The following is a 27,594-nucleotide window of genomic DNA, read 5'->3' on the forward strand; positions in this document are numbered from 1 at the left end:
ACGTTTTGACAATTCCGATTATTTATTTAGATTCACAGGCAAATACTAAGAAAGTGATATGAACATTGAAAAGAGATGCGTAAACCTCGGGAAGAAAGAATTGAACTTATTCCACATTTGAAGACAACAACCTACAAATGCTCGAATGAAGATAGGAAAGTGATCATGTCGGAGTATCGATTTTCTTTTGAAGGTATCTAAGCAACTTTGCAGCCGAAAAAACCGGCTTGTCCCTAGACCTTATGCACGCCCGTGCTACATCTAGAAGGTTCTCTAGCTCTCTCGAACTGTAGTCGCTCCCGAGATCGGGGTCTATCAGATTGTGTACTGATCCTCCAAGACGGTTCTCTTGTACCCATTGAATCAAATCGAAGCCTCCCTCCTCGGAGGACTGGCCCGTGATGAGCTCCAGGATCAGCACTCCGAGCTGGAAGATTATGTTGTTGCACTGTGATCCCGTACGATCTGAGAGGAGCATGAGAATATCGGTTATTGGTTACAAAATCTGAATCACAAAACATCAAAGGTTAATCAAAACATGAAAACGTAGTATTGCTATTTACCTTCTGAGCATTTCGTGTGGGGTGCGTTCGTAGAATTGCCAGAAGACCCAAGAAACCCGACATCGGATAGCTGAGACAATGAGAAAAAGAGAAAAAGAGGTGGTCATTTGCTGCTACAGGCAGGTCCGGTAGCAGAACAAGGGAGCGAATGGATTCCATTACCTTGGCCGTAAAGTCCTCATCAAGCATGATATTACTTGAGCTAATGGAAACATGATAGATCGGAGGATCATTGAAGAGAAGCAGATACTCCTGCAGAACAGGATTAACAGAGCTGAGATTTCCCCGAATTAGAGCCCCTCCAGATTGAATAAGAGTAAACATTCTGTGAAATTACATGTGTACCGATGTATATGCATTGACGACTCACCAAAGCTGCAGCCACACCGACGGCTATCTGTCTTCTCGTCTTCCAGTTCAGGGGAGTCCTGAGAGGATCTGCAAGGAGCCACTTGGTCAGCACGGAAGTAGATCTTAGAAATATCGAGAATAATTTCACCAGGATTACCATTAAGGTGATCTTTCAAGCTTCCATTCTCGATATTTTCAAACACAAGCAAACTGCGGGGATATGAAATCATTCGTCAGGCCAGCTAAAAGCAAAACTGCGACGACTATCTTAAATCATAGTGAAAGCAGATACTGGACCTCTTCTGTTCCATGGAAAATCCTATCAGTGGAAGGAGATGGCGGTGATGCAACCGTCCCAAGAGTTGCACTTCCCTATAGAACACGTCTTTTGTTTGTTCGAAATCCTTTATTTCTTTAACAAGAGCGAGCTCACCATCTCGAAATTTGGCCTTATAGGCAGCACCATGAGCACTGCTGTAGATAATCCGGCAAAATCCATCAGTGGCCTTCTTTATGTCCTTGTATGAAAAGCGCCTCACAAACGAAACTGGGCCTGCAGTGGAAGATACAATGAGAAGATTAGCAACTTCTCGATAGAATTCAGACCTCAGCTCGAGATGCTTAGAAAAGGAACCGCAATGAAGACATCTCCAAACTATGGCAGACGGAGCCCCGAAGTTCAAAATCATCAGAAATGAGTTCACGTCCGCATCTCGTTTGTGTTTAAGCTTCTCATGGTAGCAACTACTACAGATTCAGAAAGATCAAACTCCATGGATTTTAAGCATATATTAACTAAATTCATTCGATTGAATCACGAAAATCTGTGTCAAGCTTTTCGTCATATGCTAACGAACAATATAAAAAGCAAATCCTCCAGAATTAAAATGTCAATCTTCGCAAGAGAATTCTTCCAAAAAAGGAAAGTAGATCCACCTTTTAATACTTCGTTTTCAGCTAACGTAATTCGAGCAAGTGAACTTGAAGATAACGCAAAATCATACAATGAATCAAGGCAGCAATGCTACAGAGACGCATCATCTGAACGACAATTCCAATATCAAATCAATCAGCTGCAACGCTTTAAACCACGCATAATTCTGACTATTTCTACTCGGAAACTCGTGTTTTCACGCCATCACAATCACAATCACAGAGAGCGAGAGCGAGCTGACTAGTGTTTCAGCCCGCATACAAGAATCTTATACAGCACATAACCACCGCTTCAAGCTCGTAATTCACACAATTGAATTCGTCAGAACTCCGAAACTGCATCAAACGACACCAAACGAAAGCACAGAGCGCCAAGCAACCGCGCACTAACAGCGAGGGATTGGGAAGGGAGGAAGTGGAGAGTTGGGAGAGTCAACCTGGAGGAGGAGAACGATGAAGACACGAGTGGATCTTGCGGATCAACCGATCGACGCCATTGTCAGCATCAGCAATAAAAGCCGCCATGAGAGGATTTCTTGGGAATCGACAGATTCGATGGAAAAGTCGGAGGAAATTCCAATTCGAACAAGTGGCACTGAAGGAAGCTTCTTCGTCTTCTTTCTATCTCTCTCTCTCTCTCTCTCTCTCTCTCTGTCATAGTCATGGCGGCGTCGTCTTCTTCTTTCGTCATTTTCGGTCCCTTTAAAAAAAAAAAATTTGGGGGCGCAGACCAGATTCGTACCCGCCTGCCTCGCGGTTAGTTATCAACTCCTCGAGGTCCGTGAAGAGAGAGTAGAGATTTCTCGGTTTATATATGGTGTCCTTGCCCAATTTAGTTTTTTTTTTTTTGACAAATTCTATAATGGAATCCAAAATTATATTTTATGATGGAATGTTAGTTATAATATTTTAATTCATAGATCTTTCGATGTCATCATAAATCTATTGAGCAACATGTAAAGTACAATAAAATAGGAGACAATTCTTCGGAACATTGAGCTATACACATGACCCACCATGAACCCCCAATGAGAGGACATGTAATAAAGAAGGTCCAGCCAAAGGGATCAGCTAAAGCAATTCTAATTTTGTGACCCTCATGGAATAAGGTCCTATCGAAACTAGAAAATTAATTAGGGTTAGGGTTTCTCTTTCCCTTGGGGGGTTAATTTCGGAAATAATGTGGATGAGTACGTAGCTAGGGTTTGGTGCCCAGTGACTCTGTCGTGCATGGTTGGTGAGTGACATGCAATACATTGGCACTAAGGAGCAAAGCTATGATAGCTACAGTTCATTTGAATGCAATTTTAATTGATTTTACGAGTTTCCAAAAGGTTGCCAAAAATTGGGCCATCTCCCACGCATTCAAGTTGTGCTTAAAGAATGAAAAGGACGAATGAGAAAAGTGTACTCATTTATCCGAGAAGTTATTGGATGATCCTACCTCGTCATGTGGTGTGAGGAAACCCCAATCAAAATGCATGAAATCAGAAATTTGCTGCTAATCACTTGAATAATTGTCATAATTATTCTTCATTAAAGTATTCTTATTGGTTCTTACAGGATCATCTAAAATTTTCACATATGTCCCCTTCAATCTTATTGTGTGTAAATAATGGACGGATGAGATTAAAAGTTTGTGAGATTTAATAGTTGAAATTAATGTTTTATCATTAAACACAAGTTGAAGTTCCATTACAGAATCTACCATTTTTTAAAGTACTTCCTATAATAATCTTTCCCATGAAATATTTACCACAATAGTCTTAGGTAATTTCTTTTTGTTTTTAAACTTGTTACGATAAAAATGTATCAACGCAAGTGCATACTATTGTTCAAGTAATAAAGTGAGAGTAAGAGTATCGTTTCTACAGGGGCCTAACTCAACTTCTATTGAGTACTAAAATTGTGTCAGTCTACTATTATCCAAACAATCCAATGTTCATATGATTTTTCTAAACTAATTAAAATGAGACAATTTAACTAAGATTTAAAATCAATGATAATGGACCTAGGGTAGACAATTTCATTTAACAATTAATTTCAAGTCAATCCCTCTCTCCTAATCAAGTTATTAATCTAAGATTCTAACGTCTTCCTATCCCTCTCCCGAGCATCATAGGAACGTACTCTCTTGTAAATGATCGCTCACTCTATTCCTAGGTAAGATGATTAGCGAGAACCCATTACAAATCAATCCTAATTCAACTACCTAAGGCGAGCAGGTATATTCATATTCTTTTTGTTAATAATCCCGTCTTCCGATCAAGACTAACTTAGGCTATTCTTATCACGGCTAAACCTAGAATTCCCCTCCCGAGTTCATCTAGATTATTAAATCATCTCAATCGATGGCCAATCAATTGAAAAGCATTAAGCATGAATAGGAATAAACAACTAAAATTTCATTCGACAAAAATCCAGAGAGAGTTCACGACTCTCTGTAACCCTAAGCAAAAGAAATTAGTTTATGCTAGAAATAACAAAATACATCATTCTAGATCGATAAGATAACATGAATATCGAGTTAACAAGAGTTCAAAAAAATGTTCTAAGTCCGGCTGTCACTCGAAGACTCTGTCTTCGTTCTCGATCTCTTGTTCTTTCCTCGTGTGTATATTCTTCTCTCTAACCGTCCTTAGGCGTCTCCCCCTTTTGAAAACGTCCAGCCTCAAATCTTCCAACAATCCCCCAAAATTCCTCTCAAATCTCTCTTCCTTATATGTCCTTATTTTCCTAAATCTTTTTAACAAGCACCCACATATTTTTATAATTTTTCTTTAGACCCCATGTGGATGAAATAAACCCCTAGCTGCAGAACTAAGTCGTCCAAGGGCAGCAACAATGGTGCTGCAGCTCCAGATTCGGCGCCTAAGCATCAGTAGTTTTGTCCAACTCCGCGCGTTAACCTTTAACTTTCTATATTTTCCTCAACCGAGCTCGAAATGATGAAATGTTTGAACCATCACGCTCCTGAATCGACAAGCTTTCCAACGATATCCAATTTGCACAAAATTCTTCAAGTTTAACCCGTCCAAAAATATTAAGAAATAAGAGGCGGTAATGACCGATCAACTAAATGACTCATAATGACTGGAAACTAATAAAAACTACCGAGATTTATCAAAATTGTTATGAATGAAAACTAAACTAAAAACCACTAAAACAAAGCTAAACTCGAAATACTAGCCTTAATTATGCCCATAAAAAGTGTTCCACAACTCTATCTTCATAGAGTTATCAAAAGTCCCTGAAACTTTTTCATTATTTTTATTTAGGTCCCTTTTAGAAACATATAAATTGAAAAATAAAAAGAAAAACACAAAAAGATCTTAATCACTTTGCGGAAAATATTGTGGGTGGCGGGGGCTCTAGAGGTAGGTAAGGTTCAGTTCTGTTTGCTCGTGTCAAACTTTTTAAAAAAAATCTCAATTTAGTCTAAGTGAAAAATTCGAATCTTAATCACTTTGTGATAAAAAAAAATTAGCCAAAAATTTTACATGAATATGGCGATTCCCATCTCACTATCCGGAGTGGTCATGGTCAATATTGGGGTGGGACCCTAGGAGTGTACAAAAAAAAACCAAAAAATCAACTCAAGTTGCCAAGTCGAATCGATTCTAACAAAGAAGAACCGAACCTCTCAAACCGATTCTAGTTCAAAGCAGTTTTTAATCGAAAAGCAATTCGATTAATGTTCACCAAACTGAACCACTTTGGTTAATGTTATTTTCGTCAAAAAATACTAAAATAACTAAAGTAAGTCCACTAAGATAGTAAAATAACTCAATAATTTGAAAATTAAATAAAAAAATACGAAACTAAAATCAATCCGATTTACGATTTGGCTCATAAAAATTGTGTCCAATTGAGCCGAACCCATTTAGTTCTATCTAAGTTTTAATGTAATTTTTAACAAAAAAATCAGTTAATTGAATAAAAAATGGGTTATGTTTGATTCGATTTTTTCCTCATAAAGTGGTTATAGTTTGGACTTGCAACCTCGATCAGTACTGAAGCATTTTTTAGCCAAAAATTTGAAACATTATTTTTTAGCATGATTTTCAAACCAAACCGCGGCATGCCCCATACCTAGGGGTGGCAATTTATGTCGTGTCGTGTTTATACGTGTCGTGTCTAAACGGGTTCGTGTCATTCAAGTCATAACCCGTACACGACACGTTTATTAAACGGGTCAGGTTTTGGAAACCCGTACACGACACGTTTATATCCGTGTCAACCCGTTTAGACACATTTAAACCTATTTATCGAAACGTGTCACAATAGGTACACGTGTCCATACACGACACGATTATAACCGGTTATCCGAACACGTTAACACGACCCGTTTATCCAATCAATCCGGTTATCCGGACACATTAACACGACACGTTTATCCGACCAACCCGATTATCCGAACACGTTAACACGACCTATTTATTCGACACGTTAGGGTTAATGGGTTACACGATTAAATAACACGATTAATCGAAGGGTTAGTCAAAGGGTATTTTGGTAAATTTAGTTAAATAAACGGGTTAATGGGTTACACGATTAAATAACACGATTAAACACGTCTAAATAAACAGGTTTAATCGTGTATAATCGGGTTATACGGGTTCAACCCGTTAAGACATGCTTATTAATCGTGTCTAAACGGGTTGAACCCGTTTAGACCGAATATCAAAAAACCTCAACCCGAACCCGTTTAACTTCGTGTCGTATCCATGTCGTGTTATCGTGTCTTGTCAAATACTGCCGGCCCTACCCATACCTTGTGGCCCCCACATGATTTCCTCTCCCTTTGTAATATAATCGCATCTCCTTATTTTTCCTAAAAAAAATTCAAATTTTTATTTTATAAGTTTCATAAAGGAGCTTAAAATGAAGTAGTGAAAAAGTTTCAGGGACTAAAAAACAATTAAAAGATAATATAAGACTATTTTGAGGAATAGTTTGCAGAGAAGGCTATTATAGGAAATAATTTCAAAAATAAGACTATTGCAGAGAAGGGCATTAATGCCATGTTTGGATTCCCAAACACTTAATTTTAACTTTAACTTTAAGTTTAACTCAACATACTACACAACAAAAACACACATTTCCCAAGTCAAAAATTTTAATTTTAACTTTAACTCAACACACTACACAACAAAAACACACGTTTCCCAAGTCAAATTTATAATAACATCTCATTTGTCCTTTTTCACAATCAAAATCAAAATCAAAATTACTTTAACTCTGAATCCAAACGCACCATTAATATGACCGTCCATTATAGTAGGAAAGTTACTAGATCGTTTCGGAACCGTTTCTTGCGCTCGTACATCGATCAACTTTTTCTCGATGTGTATTTTATTAATAAAAAGTTGATGCACTATGTTGGTTGGGACTGCACCTTTGGAAGTGATCGGGATGAAAAAGAATTACCGCTTGTTTCAAGAATTATAATGTGTAAAAATTACACGTGATAACTTATAAGTGATTCACAATTGATCAATATTTTCTATTTGGGGAAGAATCTCGGCATATATTGCATAAAAGAAGAGATAATATAAAGAGGATGACTTGCAACGGGCGTGCCCGTCACCTGCCACTGCAAGCGATGGCCAGTTGGATGATTCTTGCAAAAGGTCCGAAGAACTTTGAGTTAAAGTTTTTTGTACACATAGTTTTGCCATGGAGCGTATGGTATGATACATTTGATCGAATTAGACTATATTTTGATTGTTCTAGGGAGATGCCACCCCAAGGTAGGCAATGGAATGACACCAAAAGATGTCAAGTTCGTGCCATAAATTTTCCTTACCATATATATGTGAGTCAGTGACCACAGATCTCTTAACTGCATTCGGCTTTGAATATCGACTCATATGTATATCGAGTTCGTGCTGGAAATTTTCATTGCCATATATATGTGGCCACAGATCAGAGGAATGTTATTGTTGTTCCTTCAAATGGACCTTGCCTATATTACATGTTGAGTTGGAAGCACTCATTGCACTATAAAGCTCACCAAGTTGCAGTTTTGTCATAAGCTAGACTTGCTATTCTAAAAATATTTTTCAAAATGATTTCCTATCTAAGCTTCGGCTTCTACGAGTGAAATTCTTTTAAATTCACAACTCTATATTTCATTTTCGGTAAGAACACAACTCTATATTTTGGATTCTTTTAAAACACCCTCAAAGATACTCCTATATCTTATTTTGAATTAATTATATGAATTTCTATTTATAAAAAAATGGCTAGGTTTACTTGGATATTATTTAAAAAAATAAAAACTTAGATAACAATAGACGGGTTCAGTTAGGTCAGATGCAATTCTTAAGAGTCAAACTTAAATTGAAGTACATTTTAGTGGTTTTTCTTTTAAGTTTTGTCATTCATTTTTCAATTTATTTTTATTATTTTAATTGTTTTAGTGAATTTTTGTTTTAATTATTTTAGTATTTTTCCGAAAGTATATTTATTTTTTAAAGCATACCAACCATGACTAACCCCGTTGGATCTAGTCCCTAATGAACCACTATTTGGCTAAAAAACTGAATTGAAGTAGAATTGGTGCATAAAGTTCTTTTTTTTCTTTTGTATTATCCATTTTTTATTAGATGGGTCAATTCAGATTTTTGGTTCTTTCGCCTAGGTGAATGCATTGTAGTAGTAGCTTCTATAAAGATTTTCTCGTGTGTGAAGCAACTTTTTAGATTCGTCTTGACACGGTAGCTAAATCTCACTTTATCGCTGATATTCAAGAGTTGAAAGGTAATGAGCGAGAACTAATAAGGTCGAGCTATGACTTGAAGTCATGAGCCTTGTGATCTCGCGACAGCCAAATCTCGAGATTGCTCTGGCATATATGATGAGCTTGAGGGCTCTCCTAGAATGGAGGTCAAGCCCTCAAGCAAGCCTAGTGTGAGCCCATGAGGCTCGCACAAGCATAGGGCAACCGGTATGGGTTGAACCCATCAACTCTATCACGAGGCTCACCATAGGCTCGGGTGAGCTCAGGGGTAGGTCACCTATAGCTCACAGGCCCCGAGTTCGCCCATCTATTCATTCCAACAAAGGTGAAATCCTCGACCTTGCATGTCAAGACTAGTTGGAGATGGCTAGTTGGGTCTGACAGAAATTATTGAATTACCTCAAACACCAAGATCTCACATGTCGAATTCGTCAAATCGATTGAGTAATCGAAAGCGTACTAGGATTAATTGCGAAAGCTAGAAACGAGCAAGAGACGGGTATTATGGTCTTTCAAATCTATACGTCATGACATGGGCTATATCTCAGTCTAAGTGATGGAACCTCAGAGGAGCATCTATTTAATAAACAACTCGGGAACACGACCCCTCAATCGCATCTAAGTATATGAGGTTATTATAATTTTTAATTCTGTCCATTAGTAAATCAGAAATTACCATATGGTATCTATACATTAGATCCCATATTGTACCAAGATATCGTTAAGGCCTAACACTTTAAACTATAATAGATCACTTAATCGGGCTAATAACAAAGATAGCCATAATACATAACTAATTAATATATATGTTGGATCACATTTATTGAATAAAAGCCAACAGGGTCATTGAAGATGGAGGCCTAGCGGTAGCTATTTACCAGTTGTCCGGGTATGGACCTCTAACGACAATAATAGCTTTTTATTGTCCTCTCTCTCTTTTTTTTTTAATTTAAATTAGTACTTTATATAATAAACTCAAAAAAAATAATTATAGGAGTATATATGAGGGTGTTTTTGAAAGAGTCTAAAAGATAGGGATTGCATTTAAAAGAATTTGACTTATAGAAATCTAGATGGGGAATTATTTCCCAAAAACACTAGGAGTTAGTGAACCCCCAGATGTCATGTAAATGGATCATGTGCTATGAATGCTCCTCATGTCACGAACCACCTAAGATCTCCTCGGGGTCCTCTAGTGTTTTGTACTCCTTGATTGGCCTCAATCACCCACACAAGAGGGAGAATCGGGAGGAGATGTCGATTTTCCTCTTTTATGCTTAAATCAATAAAGAGTGTAACGAAAGGAGTAATTCGTAGAATCATCAGCTTACCTATAAGGCAAAATGAATACAACAAATAACTGTAAGTCGACAGTAGATTTTTGGTACATGATAGAGCAAAGATCAATATTGTCCGTAAAAGATGAACCTCACGCATCCTAACTTTAAATTTGAGCAACTAATTATTTAATTGGTCTCTATTACTTAATATGTAAGAGATATCTCTATGTATAACATGATTACAGATCAAGTTTACAAATTCTAAATAGTATACTATTGACAATCACTGAGATTTGGATAGATATCATATAAACAATCGAATATCTGAGTTAGGTAGGATCCCACATGGACTTACCAATTCGTCAAATTTGAATTTCCTACCTCTGCCAGTCAGGCTTGATGAACCGACTTAAACTTGTTTGTGCTCAGAACCATCGGAGGATATATGTTTATACAAGTTTTGGGTCGTGCGATGTATAATGAAACTAATGTATTTCTTTATTTAAAATTTATTTTTTTATGTTACATCCATCAAATTTTCCTTGTAATTGAAAAAAAAATGTGAAGCTTAATAACTACAAACAAGACATCACCGTGCAATTATCGTACTTTTTGAAGAGATGTCATCGACAATTGTCCCTCATATTTACGAACTGCAATGTGATCAACCATATCAAAGAGATGATTCGTCGCCGACAGGGTGGTAGATGTGAAATTGAATTGGTAACTAAGCTCCAACTACCTGTCTGAGATGACCATTATTCCATCGGTCAGTCGAGGGCTACTTACATGTAGTGTCCCTTTGTTCCAAAATTGATTCCGAGCAGCTCTGTACAGACTGGGTCCATAAGCATATGCCATGAGGGGCCGAGCACGATTCCTTAAAATTAACGGTGTGTTGAACTCGAACTCGCATTGCAGGAAACATGCATTAGCAGGACCCGAGCATCTAATGCAAGCCAATGCGAGGGGCATATCAAAGTCCACCAATATGTCAAAGAAAGCAATTAGCTACAGACCCAACATGGCCAGATGGGAGCAGATTCAACCAAAAAGGGGGGTCCTTCTGATTGAATTTAAATAGGACAAGAGGTTGGCACCAAAAGGACATCAAAGTCGTTCAACTGATGGCGACCATAATCAGCATTGCACCATACGATGCTTGTAGAGGTGTTCTATCAGCAAACAAGATGACAAACCTCAGGCCAAAAGAACTACTCTAAAAACCTAGATTATCGCCAGACTACTTAAAGCATGCCATAGGCCCCTGCTAACATAACAGCAATTTATGTCAAAATGTAATCCTAATAGTCTTTCAGGAGTCAGGATAGTCTGATTTATCCATCAGGTATCATGTCCAGAAGTGCCCGTTTTAGGCTCCTTATCCGTATGCTGCTCATTCGAATCTTTCTCCATCAACTTATCCTTCCCAGAAGCATCCTTTCCAGCCTCCATATCTTTGTCACTGGGCTGTTCAGTTGAGGCTTTCTCAAGCTCGTTTTCATCCTTCTGAGTGATCGGTGCCTCAGCATCTGCTGGGCGGTCATCAGCTTCCTCTTCATGTTCTTTAGACCCAGCAGCATCAGGTGACTCTTTACATCTGGCCTCCTCTTCCTTCGCATGAGAAGTATGGTGTTCTTGTTTCTGGACTCCACCTGAAGCTTCAGGAACCTCGAGCTTATCCTCAGCATCCTCCTTCCGCTCCGCCTCTCCTGGTTCCTTCTCTGCTGTCTCTTTATCGACTGCTTCCTCAGATTTAACTTCAGGTTCCTTATTGGGCAGCTCTTCTTTGCCACTATCATTAGCATGCTCTACATCCTTCATTTCCATTTCTTCACTTGCTTTGGTTTCTTGCGTCGCTTCAACACCTTCTTTCTCTTCAGCACCCTCGTTCTCATCATTGACACCGCTGTCTTTAGCTTTCGCCCCCTTCTTAGAGCTGGACTTCTTCTTTGGTGGCTCACTTTCGTGGGTTTCTGTTGCTTTGCCCTTTTCGCTTATCCTTCTGGAACGGCGAGGAGTTTCACCTATTCGAATTGACACCACAGAAACAAATTATGTGAGATCTCTTTATAATCTCGCACTCAGACAACTGAGCGCCTGGAGAAAATGAGAGAAACCTGTAGTGCTCCAGTCAAATTCCAAAGCAGATGGTCCCCCAGGTTGAGACTTGAGGTACTGCTCCAATTGTTTTTTGCTCTTAATCTCCTCTCCATTTGGCGAAACAAAGACGATCTCATTCTTCCTAGAGGCACTACCACCTTTCCTTGGTGCCAACTACACATGCAAAGGAGAAAACTTCGCGTAAGAAAATTTGACTCCAAAATATAGACAATGAGTACAGGGAAACTGTCTCATCAATGTCAAATGGTGCTTCTCTAGAAACTGCTAAGAAACACAAACACTGGTCTCGTTATATATATCTCCCCACTGCATATTTCCCTTGGCATTAATGAATCATATGAAGTATCCCACCATAATATCTCTCAAACATGAAATGGCATGGAGGGAGAAACTACACCGCAGAGTAGGTAATTCCGTGAAGAAAAAAAGCATTTTCTGAAATCAAAAGCATGCCAACTTCAATAACTAGCACAAAACAAAATTGAATATCCACTTATCAGGGTATAGTTGGCCTACAAGTCAAACAGAGCAGATAGCCAAGTAGCTAGAACTTTACAGCTTGAGCAGAAGATGAAAAATGAAAATTATATTCTCAGCAAAGAATACACACCATCAATTGAATGTCCCTCACATAGCAAAATGTGGTTTGTGTGTGCGTGTTTGGTGGGGGGGGGGGGGGGGGGGGGGGGGGGGGCTCTTGACATGCTGTCAATGTTGAGAAGTGATAGATCTACCTACCACAAGCTCTACTATCAAGCCATAGTGAACTGTATTCCCTGTGCTTTTGAGAATCAATAACCACTTGGAATAGCTTCTGAAATTTCCGATACTTCTCATATGTGTAGCTCCAAAATGCTTCAAGATCTCCACCGCCAGTTAATGTCATTTCATAATTTTCAGTAATACCACTAGCTCCCAGTCTGTAGTTGTACATGGAATTTGATATAGCTCAGTAATACCACCAGCTCTATCCTCATGCTGACTTTCTCCGTCATGAAACACCCAATAAAGGGAAAAGAAAAACAAAAAGTGACCCAACTGTTTGGAGAACCAAATGCCGTACCAAGCAACACAGTGCAATACTTTAATGATCACCTCAGAGAAGCTACTAAATCTCCATTCTTCTTGGAATTTGTAAGCCCCAACATTCACTTGCTTCAAGTTTTAAAGCAGAAACAACCCAGTACTCCACATTCAACTTATAACTGGCTATTCCACTATATTTATACAGATTTCTGCTAAGAATAATAGCATAACTGGAGCCCGACAAATTTAAAACTCAAGACCCCCTCAATATCCTAAGGATATGTAACCATCACTTCCAGAAAAAAAAAAAAATACATTTTTTCACTGTACCACTAAAATTCAAACTCAAAAACATATACTTCCTCTACTGTTCCTCTAGAAGTACACTGAAAACAAGAGCATTTTCAAAGACTTATGGAGGATCATAAAACACTGGACCTTGCAAACAAGAGGGAAAAACCGAACAACACATTACAACTTTGTGCGGTCATTGAAGCCGCCTCCGAACTCTTAATTATAAACAAGGAAATAAAGATTCAAAAGTAAAAGATACAATGGGAAAGCAAGACCACTAATTAAATTCGGAAGTCGATTTTCTCAATCCAGCCATTACTGGAAGCTATTTTATATGAACAAAGGGCCAAAAATAGTAAAAGCTTTTCAATAACAAAACAGGGGAAATCTTCACTCCGACATCCAGCCACAAATGGAAATGAAAGGGGCACTAATGCTATACCGACACTGGCAAAAACAACGTCATCCAATAAACACGTAATCAGAACACAGGAGCAAAATGAACAAGCACCACATCTATATCAGACCCAAGAATGAACCGTTCAGAAACAATCAAACGAAAAAGAGAAAAACGAGGAAAGATGTCAAACCAAGAATCAAGAACATGTTCATGGAACTGCTTCTTCGTCTGTGAGTCCATAGATATTGCAGAAATTGAGAGAACGCGAAGATAAGGAAGTCGAGGGATAACGAAACGGCTAGGTTTGATGCAGCATCAGAATGAGTTGACAATACGAAGCGTTCGGCGAAGAAAAATTAGGGCACAGACGCAAGAATGTGAAATCAAAGGAAGAACACGAAGAATCGAGGCAGAGAGACGAAAGCCGTCAGAGCCACAAGCAAGAAGAAAGAAGAAGCGGCAAGAAAGTGATCAAACTCACCGTCTTCTTCCAGCCCGGAGGAGCCGGGAGCTCGGTGCCGAGTTCTCCTTGCATCGCCTCGGCCCCGGCATTCTCGGTGTGGCCGCTCGCCATTTCCGATCACTCGCTGCTACCTTCTTCCTCGCTCTCCAGAAATGGCGTTCCCGCCCTCGGAGTTCCAACAGTAACCTCCGAACACTAGCAATCGAGTGCGGAAATATGTGTATATATATATGTATGTGTGTATATATCTCCCGATTTCTCGCAAGGTCCGAAGCTTCTTGCTTCTCCTCGAGCTCGAAAATTAAATTCTGAAAATAAATAAATAAATAAATAAGTGAATTTCGAGCTTCGACCTCAAGTCACGCCATTCACGTGTCAAAATATAAAATGAATTAATAAACGAGAGAAATTTTAGATATTATAAAATTAATTAATAAATATATATCGAGTATCGGATAATATGTGGTTCGATTGTTAAAATTTTGAACGGGCGAAATCTATCCCCGTCGGAATGATCCGAAAGCATCTTGTGAGAGGGATCAAACCGACGTTCCAACTGGAATTAGTATAGACCGATTTTCTGACTATTAACGATCGATTAAAAAGATATTTTAATTATAATGAAAATATTATGCGGCGAAAAATCAAGCGGAAAGAAGGGGCGCGACGTGGTCCGCGGGATAGTTTCGCGGCAACCGGACGTTGGGGGGATCAATTAACTGATTTGGAAGGTTGCCGTTGGCGTCCGGTAACTGTCCTATGCTTTGGCGGGATCCGGTGCAGTGTCGGAGTGACACCCTGAGAGGTAGGAGTCAAACCTTTGTGGACCGTTGGAGCTACTTACTCCCCGATCCAGATCTGACGGCTGCAATAATCAGCACGTGTGTACTATGGGGTAGTGCTAAAATGGGAGTCGCACTATGAGTGGAATTAAACATGATTTTAGTTGGTAAAAATTCACGGGAACCAAGTACAGTTTTGAGTTTAAAAATTTATTATTTGATATAAATATTAATTATAGACTTAGAACTGTGCTATAACATTAAGTGCGAAATTCATCGCTTATTTATACTACAATTTATAAATTTCAATTTCGAATAGAAAATAATGATATATATAAATTAAAAATTAAAAATTAAAAAATTGAAATAAAAAGAAGACGTGGGATGTGCGTCACCCTGAGTAGCAGAGAGAGAGAGAGAGAGGGAAATAAGAGAAATATATATAAAATATATAATAGCAAAACGAAAATCAAGTTCAATAAAATTATACAATGTGTCGTTCCGTGATTAATAAGATTGTATCATGTATCAAGTTCTTAACTCTCTTTTGCATGACTTTTACTTGTAAGGAAACTCCATTTCTAATTATAGAAATAATCCGTATAAGATATTAATAACCATTAAGTTATTATTTTTAAGTTCATGCACGGAAATTTAAAGCACTGAGAGAAAATTAGAGAAGGAGAGATCCCTCCCCGCATTGAATCCGCTACAATACCCACCCTCTCTCATTCATTCATCATTCATCTATTCATCCATTATTCGTTTTTCCCCCTTTTTTTCTAATTTTCCATCATTTTCCTTAATTTGTTATTTATTATTTTCAGATTACTCCCAATTAAGTCATAGCTAGCTAACAAGGCAGTATGATGTCACTGTTTTACAGCCAAAGATAATTAATTATAAGAATGGTCATTAAGAGGAATCCACCAAATTTTTAATGCTTTCAAATGAAAAGAATTAATAAATTGAATTGAATTGATCAGGAAGATGATTGTGTTAAGGCCATGATACATAATACACACGAACCATTTATATGTAGAAATAACTAACAGGCACAATATATATATACATATAATCACGTACTCTTCAATTAAAGCATTAAAGGGATAATAGTAATTAGGATGAGGATGCACGTAATACAAATACGAAACTATAGAGTTTCCAAATTAATAACCCACAAATTACAATAAAGCATTAATGTTTTGACCATTAATTGATTTGGTGATGAGGTGTCGCCCATAAATTAACACCTGGCCTTCAATCAATGTTGAGAAAGAAAACTATAATAATAAGGGGAAAGCATACATTTGGCCCAGTAACTTTCATTACTTTTTTATTTTCACCCACTTTCTTTACTTTTTTATATTCTCACCCAATACTTTTGGCTGCTTTTCTCTTTTCACCTTGTGTTACATTTTCTGTTAAATATGCTAAATTGGTGTGCCATATCCGCCAAAATTAGACCGCTTTCATTAATCAATTGAATCAAAACAATCCAATGAACCGATAAGGGTAGCGATGAAAACCAAGCCAACGTTCCATCCTCTTGTTTCTTCTGCACATACAGCTCATTGATCTCCATATTCTCTTCTTTTGATTCGTTTTTCTTTATTACTTTTCTAATTCTCTTCTCTGCATCTATTATCTCTTTATCTCTCTGCTCTATTTTGAGAAAACATGGGGCAAATTAGGATTTTAGAGACTAATTTGGCAGTAATTTCAAGACCAAAATATGCCTTTATAGTTTATAATTGTGCAATTACATCATAATTAAGCTGTTGGCTTTGTCCAATCGTGCTTGGTGCAATATCTTCACGAATATGCCATGAGCCCCTAACAACTATCAAGTAATAACCTATGAATATTAGTACTCCCTAAAACGTAATTTCATCAAGAAACCCTTTCATTTTGAATTGAAGAGGGGGGAGATTGTGGAGATTAAACATCAAAACCTACCTTCCCGGCCTTCAAATCTTCCCCGCTCACTACGGCGAGGACTGAAGATGACGCATATGGAGCTGTAGTCGTCAAAGCCAAAAAAATTCTCATCTCAGTCGCTTAGTGTGGAAGAAGGAAGGAAGACGACGTAATTTCTCAAGAGCAAAGTAATTAAAAAGCCTAATTAAAGCTATAAACCAAACTCGTTTGGTCAATCCGACTCACTTTAATTCAAATAGATAATTAAATTGCCATGTGGCGATTTATTTAAGCATGGTCCCACAATTTTTTACAGCTCAACTCAAGTAAACAAAAAAAGTTACGAAATGATAAAAATAGAAAAAGAATAAAGGTGTCGAGTTAAAATAGAAAAATGATCAAAGGCATTGGATGAGAATAGAAAAAAATAAAGAAAGTGGGTGAAAATAGAAAAGCAAAGAAAGGTAGTGAGTGAATGTACATTTTTTCCTTAAGGTAAATTGCACTGATGGTCCAAAAAGTTTTACAAATGTTTTAATATGGTACAAAAAGTTTTTTTTGCTACTTGATGGTACAAAATGTTCAAAGTTGTTTCAATATAGTACAAACCGTCATCTCGCCATTGACGCCGTTAAGTCAACGTTGATGATGCGAAATCGATTTTTGTGGGACATTACATGATGGTGCAAAATGTTTTGAAGTAGTAATTTAATAGTACAAAATGTTTTACGTAAATTACATGATGGTGCAAAATTTACAGATCTTGTAAAGGACAGCTTGACGGCGTCAATGGCGAGATAACGGTTTATACTATACTGAAACAACTTTAAAATATTTTGTACTATCAAGTAGCAAAAAAAAATTGTACTATATTGAAATATTTATAAAATTTTTGGACTACCAATGTAATTTATTCTTTTTTCTTAATAATAATAATAATAACACGATGCAACATTAATGTTTTGACATTCCTTCTTTTACTTTTTTTTTGTTCGATTTATCTATATCTCGTCACGAAAAGCTAATTGTTCGTGTGAGAGTATAGATTCATCAAGTACTCATCCTGGGATCACCGTGCTCGCGCTAAGTGAACTACTGTGGATGACTTCCACATTGATTTTTTTGTTCGATCTATCTATATCTATTCGGTGTCCACCAATGAGAATTTGCCTTCGTGAAATAAAGGTTTCTGCGTCAATTGTTTAGGTAATTTCTCATATCATAATCGACTGACTCCTTTCGTCTCAAAATTAAATATATACATAATACATCAGTTGCTCCAAATATCCTGTCCACGTATCTATATATTATAAAATGTGAGACAATAGAGGAAGGAATCAATGTCGCTGCTCGAAATGTTGCTAACTAGCCAAATCCCCATCTCATCGTTGATCGAACTCTCCCCATTGAAGATAATTTAGCTCACAAGAAAAGGAAATTAGATAATTTAAATTATTGATTCATAATATTAAATGATTATTTCGAAGAGATGAAAAAGGAAAAGGAAAAGGCACGCATATTATCAAATTTCTTCTTGTTACGCCCATTTTATTTCATCCCATTCTATTCTTTTGTATCAACTGTAGTGAAAAGGACGACAGACAAAGAAAGGGTTCGTGGTGAAATGTAACTTAGCTAAGTTTTAACTATTATTCGTTTGTAACGCATCATATGTCTCGTAATAGTATCTTATCAAAGCTTGCACCTAATAAGAATCGGGCCAATCGACCTACCGTTTAAAAGGGCTCGCTGAAAATCCAACTTCGGGTCACATTAAAAACAAATGTATGAGAATACCCTCCAGTAGCTCGCCCTCGCGAGCGGCGTGACCGAACTGAATATCATGCTTATCAATTCATTCATTCGTGATTAGAGCAAATCGACGTCCGAGTAAGGATTAGCTTGCACGACTGAGGAAATAAAGTGAATAATAATGACCCATCAATGGAGGTTGGCAGCCAAGGATGAAATCGAAAGAGCCTGACTTATCTAACCAGTCCATGGAAGAACATGCCCAACCTACCCGCTTCCCTCCTGTGCTCCCATTGCTACCCTTCTCCTTCTCCCCGTCCACAAAATCCTCATCTTCTTCCCCTTTCCTCAAGCAACCGCTGCTGTTAAGTCCAGAGCAGAGCTCCCCTTCCCTCCACCGCTGCTGGGTCTTGCAATGACGCCGGCGGGGATCTTCGCGGGGCTGTTCCTGCTCGCTGCCCTTTACTGTGGCCTCGACCCTCTTAACAAGAGCGCCATATCGGGCTTCCCCGACTTCGAGGCATACCGGGTCGACATGCCGGCATGGTCCGACGTCCCCACCGAGAAGGACCCGGAGAACCTGCTGCAGAAGTCTGAGATTAAGTTCTTGAACCAAGTGCAGGGGCCCGAGAGCATGGCGTTCGACCCACTCGGCCGCGGGCCCTACACCGGGGTCGCCGATGGACGGGTCATGTTCTGGAACGGCGAGGCGTGGACGGACTTCGCATATACGTCGCCTAATCGGTGAGTTTCGAGCTCTTAGCAATGATCATGGCTGATGCTTTATGGGAATTTGTGGTCAGCTTGTTTGAAGCCGGCCCTTTTCATTTCCTCCGGCGCGGAAACCGAAATTCTTGCATTCTTAGCAATTCAAGATTGATGCCATGCCCATTTAAGCTTTTCAAGAACACGGTGCTTTGTTCAGTTCAGTTGTATTATTAGCTTTTGCTATTAAGTTGTTAGTATTTCATCGTAAGACTTTGTGCATACGAAGATGAAGCTGCTCCATTGTTAAATTTAAACAGGTGATCGAGCGATCCTTTTAAACACGGAGTTGTCGATTTTCGTTTTAAATTGGCCTGCCTTCGAGTTCCTTGGCTGTTCCGCGTTATCGAGCCATTTATATTTGTGATCATCACCGTGCGTATTATGATTAAGCACAACGTGCTTCTTAGCTATTCCCATGATGTGAAATGCTCGTATGCATGACTGCATATGTCGATGGTCTTGAAGCTATCAGTCTTGAATCTTGAAGAAGTCACGGCCTGAAACAACTTTGTGCATATGTTGTCTTCTATTCAGGTCAGAGCTGTGCGATCCACAGCCATCACCTTTGAGCTACCTAAAGAACGAACACATCTGCGGGAGGCCGCTCGGTCTCCGGTTTGACAAGAGAATGGGTGATTTGTACATTGCAGATGCTTACTTCGGGCTGTTGAAGGTGGGTCCAGAAGGCGGGCTGGCAACTTCACTTAGTACTGAAGCTGAAGGAATCCCACTTGGGTTTACCAATGACCTTGACATCGATGATGAAGGGAATGTTTATTTCACAGATAGCAGCACCCAGTACCAAAGGAGGTAGGGGATAAGAAATCAGCGTGATTCCCCATAGTATGCTTCTACTTAGACAAGAAAATCGAATTTTGTTTCTTTGTTTTCTTGTGCTGAAAGATGTTCCCGTTTACATTTGGTTCTCCTAGGGAACATAGACAAAGCTTCAAGCTTTCATCGAAAAATCCTAAGCTTTTGTATAAAAAAAAAAATCCCCTTTCTAGTAAATCAGACTCGTCATAATTTAGTGTTCTGCGGTGTCTTCGTTTCCAGGAACTTCATGCAGTTAGTGTTCTCAGCGGAAGCTGGTGGAAGAGTATTGAAGTACAATCCTACCACAAAGGAGACAACCGTCCTCTTGAGAGATCTACAGTTTCCCAACGGCATTACCTTGAGCAAAGACGGTTCCTTTTTCGTGTTTTCTGAAGGGGCAGTGGGCAGGTTAGGCGGAACTCTTTTTGATGCAAAGATCGGAACTATCCTATTTCAGTTTACAGAAGATTCTTTCAATTCCTACTCTCATACACAAGGAATTGTGTTGCGTCTCGCTTTTGCCTTTTGCATTCCTATGTTTCCGTCGAGCATGATGTTCCGATGGCAATGACATAACTCGTGTTGTTTTCTCGTTTTTGCGGAGAAATAGATCAACAAATGTGAGCCGCTTTTGATAACCTTACTGGTGAGCTGCTGATTGTGAATAGAGAATCGTTCTGAAAGCAAAACTGAAATGTTATGCCAAATGCCTTATTGCTTTTGGAGTTCGATTTCGATTTCCAAGAGTTTGATATTGTGGGAATGCAATCTCTTTGTTCTTGTATCAGCTAACATTTGGCCATAGTTAATACTGATACTTCCGTAGCTTGGAACCCCAAGTTTGATAAAGATATCTAGTTAAAAAAAGGTTTGCCGGTTGTACGCTCAGGTTGCGGAGATACTGGTTGAAAGGTGAGAAGGCCGGGACTTCTGATATATTCGCCGTCCTCCCTGGATATCCGGATAATGTCAGGACCAACAAAGATGGAGATTTTTGGGTAGCATTGCACTGCAGGCGAGGCATGTACTCCTACTTCGCTGCTCACCACCCGAGAATCCGGAAATTCCTGCTCAAGCTTCCAATCTCCGAAAGGACCCATTACCTGCTACAAATCGGTGGCTGGCCCCATGCCCTGGTCGTTAAGTACAGTCCCGAGGGAAAGATCCTGCAGATACTCGAGGACAGCCAGGGGAAGGTCGTGAGGGCAGTGAGCGAGGTGGAAGAGAAGGACGGGGAGTTGTGGCTCGGCAGCGTTCTTATGCCGTTTGTTGCTGTTTACAGTTTGAACTGAGTAGTAGTCCCACTTGACTCCTGGATAGTATTAAATAGGTTACTTTAATGGGTCGATATCATGTATGCGTCTTCCATACCCTTTGGCAATACGAAAAACTTCGTTTTTAGTCTTACGCGTGCTGCTGTGTTCCTGAACTCAAACGTAGGATGAGCTATATAACATCTTGAGTTACTGATAATTGAATAGAGCAGAACCATTTGGCAAAAAGAAATGAATGGTTTTATTTTTGATCCATGATTTCACTGTAAGGGATTTTTATTTTATTGGGTGAGCAGAGATCACATTTCCATGTTCTGCTTCATTACACACATTTCTTTCCCCCCCACAAAAGAACACCACCACTGCTTTCACTTCACAACCACCTAGGATTTCAAAAAATAAAAATAAAAATAAAAAAGAATAAAAGCAACAAAAAAAAAAAAGGGGAACATTATGTACCGAGCTGAGCAGGATATATTTATGACTAGAACAACTCCCTCCTTCTGCTGACCCACACCCACCGAAAAAATTAATTGGCAGAAAGGTAGAAAAATGCACAAAAAAAAATGAAAAATGATTTAATAGGGATCCCAGTAAAAGCTGCCTTCCTCCTCCTCCTGGACATTGTACATCCTCAAGCTTTGTAATTCACAGTAGAGCATCTGCATTGACAAAAATGTGGGATTTAATCTTGCAGAACATGAAAACACAAAATTCCCAATTCAAATTGTTGCCCCGTTACTATCTATTGAAAGAGAAGACGGGAATTAAATGATGTAGCAGAGATACATTTCCATTCCCGACAAGTCCGTGACTTGCTGTCTACAAGTATTGGCCATATCAATTCTAAGGACCTACCAGGAAAGGAGTGCCTTGAGAAAGGAAAGTAACCGGTCAAGAGATCGAACCTTTAAGTATTCATCGTCTTATTGGAAATGTATAAAACGAGTTCCGAGTGGTTTTATCGGCAAGAAGTGAATCGAGAATGCTGTCCAAAGGTCCCTAGCACCCGGCATGTGAATTCCAGCAATTTTCCTGCCAAAATTCCAACTTTTCGTTACTCAAATTCCACATGCAGAAAGTTCCAAGTAAAAGTCACGAAAATAAAATTCTTGAAAATTAAACTCACCGCACCATTTTTTACATGAAACTATCGAAAATAATGGAAAATGCAATAGACGATAATTTTCTGAAACTTGAGCATGAGCATAGCAAGAGACGTGAACATGCATTGCTTGTTACGTGCCTCTTCTCCGAGGATTTCAGCTTGGGTTTGTGAAGTATTGATATTATTGATGATACAAATTAAGTACAAGCAGATGCCAGCATAAACATTGATTGTCTCCTCTAACCACCTTGCTGTTATAGACAAAGGGGTAGGTATTACATATTAGGTAACTGGGCTTGGAAGGGAGATCAAGAAGCTGTAAGCCACTAGGTCGCAAGTCACAATATGCAGGTTGGTAGTTTAGTCAGAAAGTCACGGCTTGGAAGGGAGATCAGAAAGAATTGATGCAGAGTAAGCAAATGTTCTACCGATGTAATGTGGGAAATGTAGCTAACCTTATTTACATGCAAACACGAATCAGACTGATACTGTTCTGATCCAGTGAATCGTAAGCACATTAACAACCATGATGGCTCAAATACATGTCCGTCTTTCCTTTCGCGTTAAGGACAACTACATATTTGTCCATCTTTTCTGTAATGTTAAGGATGACTTGATGTCTTACTTTGTTATTTCTTCCACGAGAGCAGACTCAATGATTACGACCTGATATGCAGTCTCTGTTTTGCTAAGACATTTTATAAACAACAGGATTGAGTAAATGCAAGCGAAGGTACACTAACAAAACCTCATTATCATGACCAGCTGGTTATTATATGCTAGTTTCCTTCCCGAAGGGTCCCATTCTTTAATTTGATAGACAAGGACCTTGAAACCACCTAACTAATTCATTGCTTCAAATCCACTTTTTTTTTCTTTTTCCCAGTACTACTATTCAATGCAGTAACCAGGATATCGGGAGAAGTTAATCGGATGGCCCTAAAAATATCGAAATTTGTCTATTTGCTTTGATAAAGTTTTTCCCTTGCAGTAAAACTAACACAAGACTTCTGAGAATGTTAGTTCCTCTAATTAATTGAACAAGGACCACTAGATTTAAGAACTTATATGGTGGTCCAGCAAATCTTCTATAATATCTAAGTATATAGAAGACTTAAAGCCATTGTTTTCCACCTGTACTCTGAATTCATGATCTAAGTTTTGGGTTTCAATTCATCCTTATAAAACCATCAAGGGGTCGATGGAGCATTCGCTCCCTTGGCTAGCTCACAAATATCTTAATTCACCAAGAAACGTTGAGTTTCAGCGCTGGATCCTGGCAAAAGTCTGTGCATGTGCAAAATAATAGACAGACCCTACTAAACTGAAAACCAAATTTAAGCAATATCATCACGTAATCTCTTTACATAGATTAAAAAGATGATCTACAATCATCATTCCTCAAGTGAATAGTCTGGTGTTTACCTTGTTTAGTGAAATCTTAACCTGACCCTCAAGTTGCAATTATCCCTAGTAATGAGAACTTCAAAATTTGGATTAATTGTCCGACAGATGTAGAGACTCCAAATGAAATGGCAATTTAACTTCTCTCACTGAACCTTGAATTCAGCAGGAACAGAAAATTTGGCTAAACAGATATTTTCAGCAATAAGATGTCAGTGAAGTTGGTTTCCCACATAAATGCAACATTCACAGAAAAATGTCGGCTATTTTCAGCATAAGGTATAGGCTGTCTAGATGAGGCCCACTTTACATGGATTAGCAGGAATCAGTCCTTGCTGAAGAGCAACTAAGCTAAGTTTTCCTTGTTATGATGGATTGCTCAACCAAAGGTTGACGGGGGTTGATTCTCCTTTCCTATACATAAGAAACTCTTTTACTGTCTTGGGTTACAATTGTATCTGCCCCGCAAGTTTTCCCGACCAAAACTATGCGGAAGCTCAAGTCGGAGACTGTACTAGGGAATTCTTTATAACGGAATATTTCCCCCAAATAAGTCATACACAATTAATGCATGGCTCCATTGCCGTAATAATTAAAAGGGATATAACCTAACCATATTCATTTAGCTTAATTAAGACAAAGAAAAGATAGCATACCTCTCCTGGGCTTGGCGACGACCTTAGCAGGCAAAAATGCCTTCTTCTCCGACTTAACCTCGACTTCCTCATGGGGGAACAGAACCCCATCAATCCCCTGAACAGATATTCTCCCGTCCGTATAAATATCAGGGTCGAACAAGTAAGCTGACCCATCACCCTGGCCGAACTTGACCGACCCATCGGCCTCCTGAGCCATCACCTTATGGGGCAACCTCAGGGTATCATATTTGACCTTCCCGAACCTCCTCACAGCATTGTACATACTCTCCTCTGTTTGATACTCTGGGATCAGGTGGTAGTACATTATCTGCTCCGGTGCTCCTGGCTCGCTGAGCTGGTCAGTCGTGAGCTTAGCCATGGCCTCATCGTTCGGGGCCAAAACTGTTAGCACGTAACCCTCGGACACTAATCTCCCCATTTCTGAAGCGAGAGACGTCAAGTTCACTAATATGTCCGCCATTTCGTTGTACCCGCCATAGTGAAGGAGAGTGTGGATGAAGTCTTTAACCTGAGATGGATTTTCAAAACTCATAAGCTCATATACAATACCGACTTAGACGATAATGAGATAAATCGTTCCAATCTACATAATGTGCTGATAAACACAACACTTAATCACGAATATTCTCTACGAACTAGAAATCAGACCGGCAACTAACAGAACAAGACGCACCCAAACTATTTAGACCAATACATCCCCCACCGACAAGAAAGCTGACCAGCAACTAACACAATAACAGTCTCTAACGTAAGCAACGAATATTTTGGGGAAAACAATAAGTTACTAAAAATTAACTTCCGACAAACCTGAGCCTCGCCGTCAAAGTGGTGGTGAGGTCCACCAGGTCCCGGAGCGGGCGCCGGAGATATGGCCGGTCCTGGCGCCATGGCATCGTAAATGGGCAGTGCGGGCGGCGAGCCAGCCTTCGCCGGCGGCGCCGGCTTCTTCAGCCGGTGAGTCCTGGGGTCAACCTCAGGCGCCCCCTCCGGCTTAACAGCAGTGATAGACCTCAGGCTCCGGCGGTTGTTAAAGTCGTCCTGCACGGTCTGAGGAACAAGCAGCCGCTCGATCCCGTGGATAACTCCGTCGGGTCGGGTCAAAGCGTCGGGATGGATGACCCTGGCCCGATCCACGGCCTTCTCCCCGGAATCCTCGCGGGAGAGCTGGAGGTGGTGGCCGTCGGAGAGCGTGGAGTGGGGAGTTGACTCAGTGGACTCGGGCCAACTCACCGAGTCGATCCGGGATGGGATAATGTGGAACATGAGCAGCGTCTGGAGCGACTTGAGGTTCCGGGGCTCGAGCAGGAAGCGCTTGAAATCGGGGTCGAGATCTCGCTCCAGGGCCTCATTCTTGGGGGCGAAGATGGTGATGTTGTGCCTGCCGACAGCCTCCTCGAGGGTCTGGAGCAGCAGAGCCTTCTCCACCAGCTCGGCAAGCTCGGTGTAATGTGAGTCGAGCAGGGCGACGAGGATCGAGTTGGAGTTTATCTGGCCGGCCGAGCCCCCGGCGGCGCGGGAGCTCTCCGGCAATGCGAGGAGCGTGGAGCAGGAGAGGAAGAGTAGAAGCGCAGCAAAGACAACGTTGGAGAAGACGCCATAGATGGGAGCTCCACCCATGGCGAGAGCTGGGAATGCAGATTCAGAGCTGAGAAGAAGAAGAAGCGGATGGGAGGAAGTGAGGGGAAAGTGATTAATGGTGATTTCTAGAGAGAGAAAGTGAGTGTCTCAGATGAGATGTGATGAGAGAGAGTGAGAGAGAGAGTGTTTGTTGGAGGTCTTCTCTTCTCTTCTCTTTCTATTTTTTTTTATTATTTTTTATTTTTATAATCTTTTTGGGTCTATCAAAGCTTTTATTTTTCTTTCTTTTTTGGGGTGTTCAGTGGCTGGTGTGGGGATTACAGTTGTGAGTGTTTTGTCTGTGAGAGAGATAGTTTTGTGTGGCTTTTGTTTTTGCTTCCTTTTTCCTTTTCTTTTTTATTTAATTGCATTTTTCATTTTCATTGCTTTAATGCTCCTTTCGACCTTTCTTTTTCTAATTAATAAATCAATATTCATCTCTAATATGCTCTAAACCCGTAAAATTTCTTCACCTTATGATTTTGTTTCCATTTCAGGATTAAAGGTGACTCTTTTTTTTTCAATGTGCGGTATTCACAAGATTCTTATAATATTTTTTATTTATAAAAATTGAATTATTTATCATATCCACAAATGAAATTTTATTTAACAGGAAATCACTCTAACAATTCGAACCGAAAAAATACATACAGTTAATATGTCTCGTGATGGTAGGCGAATGCTTTGAACAATGATTTCAGGTTATGGACTAGACCGTGCTTATGCTTTGTGCTGAATATCATTTTACATCGAGTTCAAATCCTGAGTTAGCCCCAGACGATTAGTGGAACGACCAAACTAGCGACTTAATTGAACTATTAGTGCACGACCCTTGTAGTCGTACCGCCTGTGCGTGTGAGATAATTGCCTGAAATCGTCGTTGAAGAAGATATATATGTGACAGGATGGAAGCAGAGACGCGATAACATAGTTGAAATTAGTTTCCATGCAAAAGAGAGCATCTCATTGATTTGTCCAAGTCCTCTTCTTCCTTGAGAGACGACATTAACGTGATAGAGGCATTATTATCATCAAAATAATAATGGGCGTTAATGTGTAAATTATAGATCCAACCGGCATTATCAAAACCCTTGCATAACTTCTCCGATCGCTTTAATGAACTGTTCCCTCCATTTATAAATTCTTAGATTAATTTTTTTTTGTAAGTAAATTTATATCACAAAAAGTTAATATATCAACATACAAACACTCAATCATTTAAAATAATTGAATAAATTTTCCTACGGCACAATTAATTTTAAGAAATGGACGTGCACGAACGACTGTCCTAATCTCCCATCCCGACGGTTCGATT

General features: G+C 39.4%; 4 protein-coding genes across 9 annotated transcripts; 1 reads left to right on the plus strand and 3 right to left on the minus strand.

The window, feature by feature from the left end:
* Positions 1-59: 59 nt before the first annotated feature.
* On the minus strand, positions 60-2,511 carry LOC116200659 (probable receptor-like protein kinase At1g49730). 5 transcript variants are annotated; one of them, XM_031531494.1, is made up of 7 exons: positions 2,285-2,511; positions 1,212-1,467; positions 1,072-1,124; positions 901-1,001; positions 726-815; positions 564-633; positions 60-465 (listed from the first exon to the last, which is right to left on the minus strand). In XM_031531494.1, exons 1-7 carry the CDS (start codon positions 2,370-2,372, stop codon positions 164-166), a joined length of 960 nt encoding a protein of 319 aa, XP_031387354.1. In that variant the 5' UTR covers positions 2,373-2,511; the 3' UTR covers positions 60-163. The 5 variants fall into 5 exon arrangements, with proteins under 5 accessions (XP_031387354.1, XP_031387355.1, XP_031387356.1 ...); XM_031531495.1 differs by having other exon boundaries at positions 934-1,001; positions 2,285-2,507; XM_031531496.1 differs by lacking the exon at positions 2,285-2,511 and adding an exon at positions 1,919-2,278.
* Positions 2,512-10,911: 8,400 nt separating this feature from the next.
* On the minus strand, positions 10,912-14,474 carry LOC116201339 (methyl-CpG-binding domain-containing protein 11-like). 2 transcript variants are annotated; one of them, XM_031532551.1, is made up of 3 exons: positions 14,198-14,474; positions 11,993-12,149; positions 10,912-11,899 (listed from the first exon to the last, which is right to left on the minus strand). In XM_031532551.1, exons 1-3 carry the CDS (start codon positions 14,288-14,290, stop codon positions 11,217-11,219), a joined length of 933 nt encoding a protein of 310 aa, XP_031388411.1. In that variant the 5' UTR covers positions 14,291-14,474; the 3' UTR covers positions 10,912-11,216. The 2 variants fall into 2 exon arrangements, with proteins under 2 accessions (XP_031388411.1, XP_031388410.1); XM_031532550.1 differs by lacking the exon at positions 14,198-14,474 and adding an exon at positions 12,735-14,162.
* Positions 14,475-18,831: 4,357 nt separating this feature from the next.
* Positions 18,832-21,624, plus strand: LOC116199250 (protein STRICTOSIDINE SYNTHASE-LIKE 3-like). The gene is made up of 4 exons (XM_031529550.1): positions 18,832-19,377; positions 19,936-20,211; positions 20,458-20,625; positions 21,107-21,624. The coding sequence occupies exons 1-4, from the start codon at positions 19,049-19,051 to the stop codon at positions 21,507-21,509; spliced, it is 1,176 nt and encodes a 391-aa protein (XP_031385410.1). The 5' UTR covers positions 18,832-19,048; the 3' UTR covers positions 21,510-21,624.
* A 125-nt stretch (positions 21,625-21,749) lies between these two features.
* LOC116199249 (fasciclin-like arabinogalactan protein 16) lies at positions 21,750-26,426 on the minus strand. The gene is made up of 4 exons (XM_031529549.1): positions 25,470-26,426; positions 24,660-25,170; positions 22,400-22,526; positions 21,750-22,153 (listed from the first exon to the last, which is right to left on the minus strand). The coding sequence occupies exons 1-3, from the start codon at positions 26,277-26,279 to the stop codon at positions 22,453-22,455; spliced, it is 1,395 nt and encodes a 464-aa protein (XP_031385409.1). The 5' UTR covers positions 26,280-26,426; the 3' UTR covers positions 21,750-22,153; positions 22,400-22,452.
* Between the last annotated feature and the right edge of the window lie 1,168 nt (positions 26,427-27,594).

The sequence above is a fragment of the Punica granatum genome, chromosome 3, assembly GCF_007655135.1.
Source record: "Punica granatum isolate Tunisia-2019 chromosome 3, ASM765513v2, whole genome shotgun sequence".
Lineage (NCBI taxonomy): Eukaryota > Viridiplantae > Streptophyta > Magnoliopsida > Myrtales > Lythraceae > Punica > Punica granatum.

Excerpts from the sequence above, each read along its gene's own strand:
- LOC116200659 (XM_031531492.1), bottom strand. The coding sequence starts at position 1,603 with ATGATTTTGAACTTCGGGGCTCCGTCTGCCATAGTTTGGAGATGTCTT. Across the intron at positions 816-900 it reads GCATATACATCGGTACACAT|GAGTATCTGCTTCTCTTCAA; the intron begins GTAATTTCACAG and ends CCTGTTCTGCAG. Across the intron at positions 466-563 it reads CCACACGAAATGCTCAGAAG|ATCGTACGGGATCACAGTGC; the intron begins GTAAATAGCAAT and ends TGCTCCTCTCAG.
- LOC116201339 (XM_031532550.1), bottom strand. The coding sequence starts at position 12,833 with ATGAGAAGTATCGGAAATTTCAGAAGCTATTCCAAGTGGTTATTGATT. Across the intron at positions 12,150-12,734 it reads GCTTGATAGTAGAGCTTGTG|TTGGCACCAAGGAAAGGTGG; the intron begins GTAGGTAGATCT and ends TTGCATGTGTAG. Across the intron at positions 11,900-11,992 it reads ATTTGACTGGAGCACTACAG|GTGAAACTCCTCGCCGTTCC; the intron begins GTTTCTCTCATT and ends CAATTCGAATAG.
- LOC116199250 (XM_031529550.1), top strand. The coding sequence starts at position 19,049 with ATGACGCCGGCGGGGATCTTCGCGGGGCTGTTCCTGCTCGCTGCCCTT. Across the intron at positions 19,378-19,935 it reads GCATATACGTCGCCTAATCG|GTCAGAGCTGTGCGATCCAC; the intron begins GTGAGTTTCGAG and ends TCTTCTATTCAG. Across the intron at positions 20,212-20,457 it reads AGCACCCAGTACCAAAGGAG|GAACTTCATGCAGTTAGTGT; the intron begins GTAGGGGATAAG and ends CTTCGTTTCCAG.
- LOC116199249 (XM_031529549.1), bottom strand. The coding sequence starts at position 26,279 with ATGGGTGGAGCTCCCATCTATGGCGTCTTCTCCAACGTTGTCTTTGCT. Across the intron at positions 25,171-25,469 it reads ACTTTGACGGCGAGGCTCAG|GTTAAAGACTTCATCCACAC; the intron begins GTTTGTCGGAAG and ends AATCCATCTCAG. Across the intron at positions 22,527-24,659 it reads CGTCGCCAAGCCCAGGAGAG|GAAAATTGCTGGAATTCACA; the intron begins GTATGCTATCTT and ends GAATTTTGGCAG.